This window comes from Penicillium samsonianum (genome assembly GCF_028829775.1).
Source record: "Penicillium samsonianum strain IBT 33392 chromosome Unknown utg000006l_segment0_segment0, whole genome shotgun sequence".
In the NCBI taxonomy this organism is placed as follows: Eukaryota; Fungi; Ascomycota; class Eurotiomycetes; order Eurotiales; family Aspergillaceae; genus Penicillium; species Penicillium samsonianum.
The window spans coordinates 1,770,471-1,778,675 of NW_026643264.1; the positions used below are offsets into that span (position 1 = coordinate 1,770,471).

At 49.1% G+C, this 8,205-nt stretch overlaps 4 protein-coding genes across 4 annotated transcripts; 2 read left to right on the forward strand and 2 right to left on the reverse strand.

Moving 5' to 3' along the window:
* Positions 1-238: 238 nt before the first annotated feature.
* On the reverse strand, positions 239-682 carry N7471_010707 (uncharacterized protein; the record flags this gene model as incomplete). Its single annotated transcript, XM_057283426.1, has 1 exon — positions 239-682. The coding sequence occupies one exon, from the start codon at positions 680-682 to the stop codon at positions 239-241; it is 444 nt and encodes a 147-aa protein (XP_057132405.1).
* Positions 683-1,026: 344 nt separating this feature from the next.
* Positions 1,027-2,761, reverse strand: N7471_010708 (HNH endonuclease signature motif containing protein; the record flags this gene model as incomplete). The annotated part of the gene is made up of 2 exons (XM_057283427.1): positions 1,027-2,273; positions 2,326-2,761. 2 exons carry the CDS (start codon positions 2,759-2,761, stop codon positions 1,027-1,029), a joined length of 1,683 nt encoding a protein of 560 aa, XP_057132406.1.
* A 953-nt stretch (positions 2,762-3,714) lies between these two features.
* Positions 3,715-5,769, forward strand: N7471_010709 (zinc knuckle transcription factor; the record flags this gene model as incomplete). Its single annotated transcript, XM_057283428.1, has 2 exons — positions 3,715-3,769; positions 3,836-5,769. The coding sequence occupies 2 exons, from the start codon at positions 3,715-3,717 to the stop codon at positions 5,767-5,769; spliced, it is 1,989 nt and encodes a 662-aa protein (XP_057132407.1).
* A 1,175-nt stretch (positions 5,770-6,944) lies between these two features.
* Positions 6,945-7,687, forward strand: N7471_010710 (uncharacterized protein; the record flags this gene model as incomplete). Its single annotated transcript, XM_057283429.1, has 2 exons — positions 6,945-7,132; positions 7,291-7,687. The coding sequence occupies 2 exons, from the start codon at positions 6,945-6,947 to the stop codon at positions 7,685-7,687; spliced, it is 585 nt and encodes a 194-aa protein (XP_057132408.1).
* Between the last annotated feature and the right edge of the window lie 518 nt (positions 7,688-8,205).

Sequence of the window (8,205 nt, forward strand, 5' to 3'; positions counted from 1 at the left end):
GGTGGTGGTTACCTGTAAATAGTATTTTCATAGGTGAATACATTGAAATTTGGTTATCTGGTGAAAAATGGCTATCTAGTGGGGCGCACCAACACATGGCGGTGTTGGGCGCTTGGCACGGTTAAAGCCAAAACCCTAATTCCAGTCTACTAGGTTGCGCCCACCCCCATGGGATAGGGGAAGAAGCGTCGGCAGTAAACCGTTTCCCAGAGATCAGAGCCCGCCTTTGGCACCGGTATCATAGCATGGACGGCAGTCTTCGGGGGTCGACCTCGACGTCGTGGGGAAGGCTAATGCGTCCGGACATTTTTTGCATCCAACCCTTAGAGCGAGTCACAAATCGACATTGCGTGCAATCGAGCCTCTCCTCCACTTTTAGGCCAGGCAACGCCAAGGACGAAGGGGATGGAATCTGAATCTTCAGCTGAGAGTGATCCGCTAGAGTGAATTCTTGGAGTCGTTTCTTGAGCACAGAGATTGCCTTGGCCGACTCAAGACCTAACCACTCCTCACGGTGACCTTTTAGGTAGGGATCAAGGTAGGCAGGCAGGATAGCATGCCGGCAGGGGATGCACGCCAGCACCTGGTACTCTGGGGAATAGCGTAAATGCTCCATGCGACCATTGTGGCTGTCGACGCGCTGAGCAAGCGAAGGCAGTTTAGGGGATGACGCTAACCACATAGCCAAAAGTAGGAGACTGGAGGGGAGGACGAAAACAAGGCAGGTGGTAGGGTGGTAGAGGCATCGTTTGGTTACTTGTCGATCGGAATGCCCCTAGATTGATCGATTGATTATCCTGAATAAGCTCCACTTGGACGCGTTGTCCCTGTGGCGATTCTGGGAGGAAGCAGGCACTACTGGGTTTGGTTCCCCCACACCCCAGGGGAACAATGGGTGTGTAAATAAATCTGAGGGAGGCCTGCCTCTTTTAAGGATCATGGACCAGGGTGTCAATTGCTCGTGTCGCAAATGACAGAAGGTCACCATCTTGTACGCGCTCTGAGGAGACCCATGCTTCCCCTGCATCAACCTCTAGGCCTGTCAGTCTGATACGAACGTCTCGCAAACTTGTTCAACTCCCAGCTAACATCAGCTAGAAACTCCTCCGCAGTTTCAGGTGCCATGAATTGATCATATTGGACGATAAAAGGTTCGTCCACAGAGCGCGGTCTTCTACGCTTGCGTGAATCAAACCCAAGTGCTTCAACTGCGCGTAGTTTCCAGTCGTCCATCTTTGGCCTTGATCTACCTCGCGGAGAGGAAGGAAAGCTATCGTCGTCTGAAAATAAATCATCTAGTGACTCAGGGTTGTGCTGCTCTTCCCAAGATTGTCCCTCTCGAGCCCGCTTAGGTGGATCACCGGGAGTATTTTGACCAGCCTGACTGTCTGGTTTTCTTGACACTGAAGGTGACTCCAACACAGTCATACTTGATAGTTTGGTCAGCTTGCTTCGTAGGTCGAGTGGTGTATCCTTGCCAGACGTCGTTGCGCTCTCCGAGGCGCTCTCCGACCATGGCATCGGCTCCACAAAAGCCATCTTGGCAGCCATGTTCTCAATACAGGACATCTCGTAGTGATGCCGCAGGGCAGCGCGATCTACAGACCTAGGCACGTTGGCGAGAGCCCCATGATACCCAAGAAGGACATCATACGGCATGAAAACTCGTATCTGAAGGGTCTTGGGGTGTATGGAGAAGAGCCGCGCGTCGAAAAGTTCATGGAGGTGGCTTAAGAGAAGAATCCCATTGCCCGGATCCCATGTATTTTCCCAGGCTTGCATCAAGCGACGATTACTGGACATTGCGCTCTGATGTTGTACTTCGCCGTCAACTGCTTCCGGGTCAGGATATAAATGGTAATGTTGCTGTGGCACAATATGACATGCGTGTAATGCAGGACCGATCGTCGGATTGGCGTACCACGACCGCCCCATGCCCGAGACAGCACACTGGCGAGCTGACGTGAGACATGAATCCCTGAATCTGGCAATGACGCGTTTGGCGCGTTCGGCCTGGATGTTTTCTTGGGGAGGGGTAACCATGTCGGGGAGATCGTCTTCTTCAACGGAAGGCTGGCCGCTCTCCGAGCCCTTATTCGGGGATACAGAACCAGAGGCTGATCGTTTTGAGGGTGATTGAGAGCCTTTCCGTGCCCGTGCGGTCTTTCGAAGAGGGTATGTCGCGAATCGAGGGTCAGAAGAGGGCTTCTTCGGCGGCAGATAGCGTGGTTCTACGCGACGGACTGGTTTGGAGATGTGTTTCGCGCAGCCAGCTATGGAGGTGGTTAGCGACAAGCCGTCACACACATGGTGCCGTTTACCAACCGATGAAATGAGAGTCCACTGGGTGGTCAGTCGACAGGGTGCACTCCCGGTGGATAAACACACGGTACTGAATTACCGGACGATCGTCTGGCATCTGCGATGTCCCTTGCGCAAGGACCGGGACTGGGTGATCAAAATTCTTGCTATGTACAAATGACGGGATAGGAGGGTTGTCGTCGGATATGTTTATCAAACCTGCCACGCCAAAAGCGACGTCATCCCAGATATTCGCAGAGCTGGTATAGCTGATAGAGTCCCATTCGTGGTGCGGGATTTCGAAACACAGTCGCATCTCATCCACGATGTCGCGGAAAGTCATGATAGCATTTCGGTCAGGTTGATACGTGCCAGCAAACAGAATGTCCCCGCGCGTCGCCAGGAGCTCGATGTTCCAGCCAAGCGTACGCATCGTCGGCGTCACGGTTGAACTGGACATCCTGGGTGGATTGACAAGACCCAGTGCACAATGGCTGGATTTGAAGGATCCGCTGAAGGATCCGGAAAGCACTGCAGTATGAGCAATGCCAAAACAACGATATCGTGTTGCTTGCTTAGGGCGGGGCTGCGGATTAGTGTTGATCCGGAGTGGTTCATTATTATCATTGGCTGCCCGCGCTGATGTCCCGATTATGGTGGTTGACCCAACAACCGAAACTTCGCATGTGGACACGAATGGACATCGCGCCACGGTGCGGTGCGTGCATGTGATCGTAGGCCGCAAAACCGAGCGCGGTTTGAATCACTCTGGTGGGTACCAATTGGGTAACAAACATTACAAACATACAGTGACGGTCCAAGTTTGGGGGAAAGCAGCATAAAACCAACTAAATTTAGCATCTCGAACCAGCGTTTTATGATTAGCCTGACTCAAGTCATCTTGTGGCTATCAAAAACCAGAAGTGCGACGAAACGGACAAAACCAGCCAGTCACCCCATGCTGTCCCGTTATGAGGACTGGTGTCATTGGCCTTTCAGCAGCGCTGGAAATGTGGGTCACCGCAGTGTCCGTCAATGGTCTTGTACCTCAGCAGTGTGTGATTTTCCTAGAGGACCTTGTCGCAGAATCTCCAAATATGTCACAGCCTCAGTGATGCGACCATAGTCGAAATGACTCGTAATGTTTAGATATTCTGCATCTGCTTGCCATAACTAGAACGGCCCCCATTCTGCGTCCCCGCCCATGTGATGGTACTTTCTATTGGCATGAGAAGCCAGTAACCTAGGAAATACATTAGTCATCCCTACAGCCTGCCTCCTATAAGTACAAGAAGTAGTAGATCCCTCACGAATGACTGACTCCACTCTGGTCTCTTTACTCACCTATCCCTCTTCTCTTAAATTATACTCGTCTCGATCAAAATAAGCCAGAAAGCTAGGCTGATGATAAAAATGGAAAATGACGGGGAGAAAATAGCGGGGAAGCGAGTACCCCTCAAGCGAAGCAGTGCGTTCTCCCCTTCCACTAATAGATAGGAAATGTGAGCTCTGCTGACAATTTTTTGACGTCCAGGAATGGACTTCGAAGATGATGACGAGTCGACAGAAGATTACTCTGAGTACAATCGTTCGGATGAGGATGAGGAAGGATGGCGGACGGAAAATGAGAGCGAAGATTCGAATGACGAACAGGAAATCGAGGAGCACGAATATACCACCTCCGATGACCCGGCACGACCAATTAAAATCCGGCTATTTTTGACAAATGAAGGATTCAGCGAATCTAAGTGGATGAAAAATTTTGTCGCCCAATGCACCTGCGATGGCGTCACTGTCGCCAACGCTCTAGCCCGGTATATTCATCGAGAAGGTGTTCGCCCTGAGTTCTGGGAAAGGATGGAAGAGCCCAGCGAGGAAACGTGCGATGTGGCCTTCCATATCTTTGATCGATATGGAACAGTCCAGGCCAAGTACAAGGACCACCCAGTGCAAAGAGGAACTGGTATATGGGGAAACGAGATCGATCATGGCCCTTTTTTCCTACTTGAGAAGCTTCATGTTACAGCACTCGAACTACGTCGGAAAGGACTCGGACGGAAAGTGGTGTCTTTACTATTGGAAAAGGCGGAAAAGTTCCTCCAACATGAAAGACCAGATGGTGAAGACGCGGATCTTATCTATGGGTCCGACGAGGCTTTCGAGCGAGCATGGACTCTTCACGCTCTAGTCAGTCCTGGATATCTAACAGCTGATATCGAGCCGCAGCTCAAGGGCAAATCCGCTGAAGAACGCTTAACAACAAAATATCGAAATCAATCTGGTGCTATCGACTTTTGGCGATCGTGCGGGTTTCGTCGAATTGGAGCATCTCGCTGTTTTGCATTATCATTCGATCTCCAGCATCAGTCTCGCGCATTGGCGGAGGCGTGTGATTTTGACCCACGAAGGAGTAATGCGGAAGATCTCGAGAACGAAGAGCTTGAAATGATTTATGAAGCAGACAGTTGGACTAATGTAAAGGAGCTGAAAATGGAAAGGCTTCGTGACGTGTTGCCACTACATCATGCAAGTCTCACGCTAACGGATGAAGAGCTCAGGGCTTTCTTCATCACTCATGCTGATGATAAGATTGGCTGGGATCGAGTGACGAACTCTGAAGCCACGCTTCTACATCTAACAGCTTGCGAAATCAAGCCCCTAAGTACGCAATGGCTACTTGAGAATGTCCCTCACGCCGACACTTGGAAGGTTGCTCGTGACATTGACGGGTACACCCCGCTCGAAGTATTACAGGAGAAGTTAGAGAAAATGAGAACACGAAAGGTATATGGTCTTTTCAGGGTACTCAACATATCGGATCGCTTTGAAGGAAACTCTGAAGCTGCATTGTCCTGTCTTTCACTGTTGTTTGGACGGGATACTTTGGGGCTTAATAAAGCATGCCTTCGATACGGGTGTACATGCGGCGACTGCGTGGGAGGTTTTATTTCCGCCCGAATGAGGACCTCTTTAACCTTTCAGGGCGAGCTTACGTATGACCTTATGCAGGAAGGAATTGATGATGGCAGCTTTTGGGTAGAAGACAACGACTACATCATCGTGCACCTCGATTCCGATGTGCGACAGAACCTCAAAAGCAACAAGTCATTACGAAGAGGCTTTGTGAATATTTTCCGAATTGCCGTTGAGTGTCTTAAGGCCAATAAGGTCCCAAGCGCAGAAAATCTTGAGTGGTGTTCAAACAACCGGAGCGAGTGGCCGCCACATTCCAAGAACTACCTGCGACGCGCTGGAACGCAGATGGGATGCCGGGCAGTGCTTCAGTATATGTTCAAAACTGCTAAGGAATGGGACGAGAAAGCAGGTAATGGAGAGTGTCAACTCACGTTGGAAAAAAAATGGTCAGACCTTCCAACATGTAGAAACGATCATGAGTTTGAATTCGTTGCCCGGGTTTGTGGTTACAGTGGGGTAGATTGCCTTTCGTTACCAGGCTGGTACATGTAAATCAAATCAGTCATTCTCCTCTCGAAGAATTGGTGCAAAACGATTATCAAGTCGCGTAGATTTGGCACGAGCGGCGGTATAGCTATCTGTGAGCAGTCGTTTGCCCGGTTCAACCATGATTGATATCCCAAAGAACGCAAACTCTGGACCCGCATCTTTCAAATCAATATTCAATAGACGTCAAATCTATCATATATATTTGTTGTACAGAGTCTTGTTGTCGTCAATTACGCGACTTGCGGCAAGCAGATGGTGAATGTCGAAGCCATTACGTGTCACTTCGACTATGGTCGCAACGATGAGGCTGCTGCGAACCTGGGAGATTTCACAGCGAGGTTTTGTAGGAGAATGACTCGCTGAGATCGCAAGTTCGCAGTTCTGAGCAGCACTTGCTTTCTGCGAGGTTGACTAACAGTATTAGCGTCACCTGGGTGCCCCGGAAAACGCTTCTGTAATTACGGCAATTTCCTTCCACAATATTTCAATCGGCCCCGCCACGGGGCCGATATGATCCAGTACCGTTTCAGACACCACGTAAGGTGCCAGCTGATTGGACAGTAGGTCCCGATTTGATATTCCAAGAGGTTTCATTGGCTGGAATGAAGTTTCCATCATGATAAACTTGATGGCTAGGCGCCAAGCGGCATATTGTACCAGCAATTCAAGAAGCTTGTCGTGAAGAGGAAGCGTTGAGAGTGTTAATATCTGATTTATATTCGACCGAATATAGTCCTTGGCCAAATGTTGACAACTTTGGAAGTTTTGTGCAGAGTACCTTTGTTTCGGAGAATACTTATTCCGAGAAACGTGATCGCCAAGCTAAGGCGGGATGAGAACCGTGGTTGTCGTTTGTGGAGCATTCGGCGTCCATAGCAGAAAGAGGCATCAAGATATCGAGCGGCGTTGATAGCTGAAACGCAGGGACTTCAGCAAAAGTGAAAATGGCACAGCTAACCTCGCTTCCCCTCGAATTGATACACTGCATTGCTCGCCAGGTAATCAAGGATACGTTGCAAATGTAAGGAATCCGCTGATGATCATAGCTCACGCGCAAATCCGATCTCAAAAACTTCTCTGAGGTCTCCAGAGACTTTTATCATATCATAACTCCACACCTATACAAGTCTCTTGTCTTTTCTACCAAGGAACTATCTCTCTCAAGTTTGTGCATTCAGATGGAGTCCGTGAATTGGAAACGGATGAAATACGTGCGGGAGATCGGGTTCCAAGCTCCATTCCATCACCGAAGGACAAGCCGTTGTATCCACTTTAACGACGGTGCGGACGGGCTTGTTTCTGTTGCGTCTAGCGGAAGTGATTCCGATGCCGTCAGTCTACCCCTTTATATTGAGGTCCTACCGCGGTGACCGTTAGCTGATAGGATATTTTAGTCCAGCTTACGGGACCCTTTCATGAGGCTCCTTACTTGTCTGGAATTTTTGTCATTGCCCGACAACCAGCTACGAAGTTTCCAGTAAGCCCTCTGATACTGTAATCAGGAAACAACTAACATTATTTTAGTTGGGAGCTAGGTACCTGTCTCCCAATAGATTTCCTAGAAGATTCTGGGCTTCAGAATCAAAAGGATATCGAGAATATCAGCCTGGTTACCGATGGAAGCTGCGGAGACACCGTCCAGAAACAATACTTTTTTGATCTTGTTCGATTTGAGAACCTAAAATATCTCGAGTGGAAGGGCCTCCAGCGATACGATGATTTTGAAGCCATCCGAAAATTAATGGAAACCCGTGGCGAACAGATACAAAGACTCGTTCTGGATCTTGTTCATTGGGAAAATGCCAGGCGAACCTGGGAAAGTACCTTCCGCCAATGGAACAGAGGCAACCAGCATCCTCGGTATTGTGCCTGGTATCAAAGCCAAACCCATGATGTGTCTCACGTCTCTGTCGTTATCTAGTGTCTCCTTTTATCACGAAGGGACTGAGATGGCTCGCGTCCTCAATTTTGCGCGTCTACATACCTTGAAGCTGTGGAATTGTCCTGGATCTTTGATACTATTGGATTTGGTAGTCGAATTTGCCGAAGAAATGAGCCTTAAAGTTTTTGAATTCTCATTCGATGCAGGGCATACCAACATGATTGAAGACACAGCCAATCCGACGGACCCGGTCAACAAATTCATTCGTCATCTACGAGGATTAACAGACCTTTTTCTCATGTTGCCAGAAAGTGTTGACTGGAATGAGATCTCAAGCGCGATACTGAGACATTCGAGTAGTCTTCAGCGCCTTGTTGTACACCACCTCAAAGACAGTGCTGATAACGTGGTATTTGATGGCCATATAAATTGGAGCCCGCAATGGGGAGAAATATTGAAGGCCAGGTCACTACAATGTTTTGGAACTTCCATGATACCACACGTCCTGGTAAAATCCATGAAACTGTATTTGCGCCGAATATTCGCTGATTATTGCT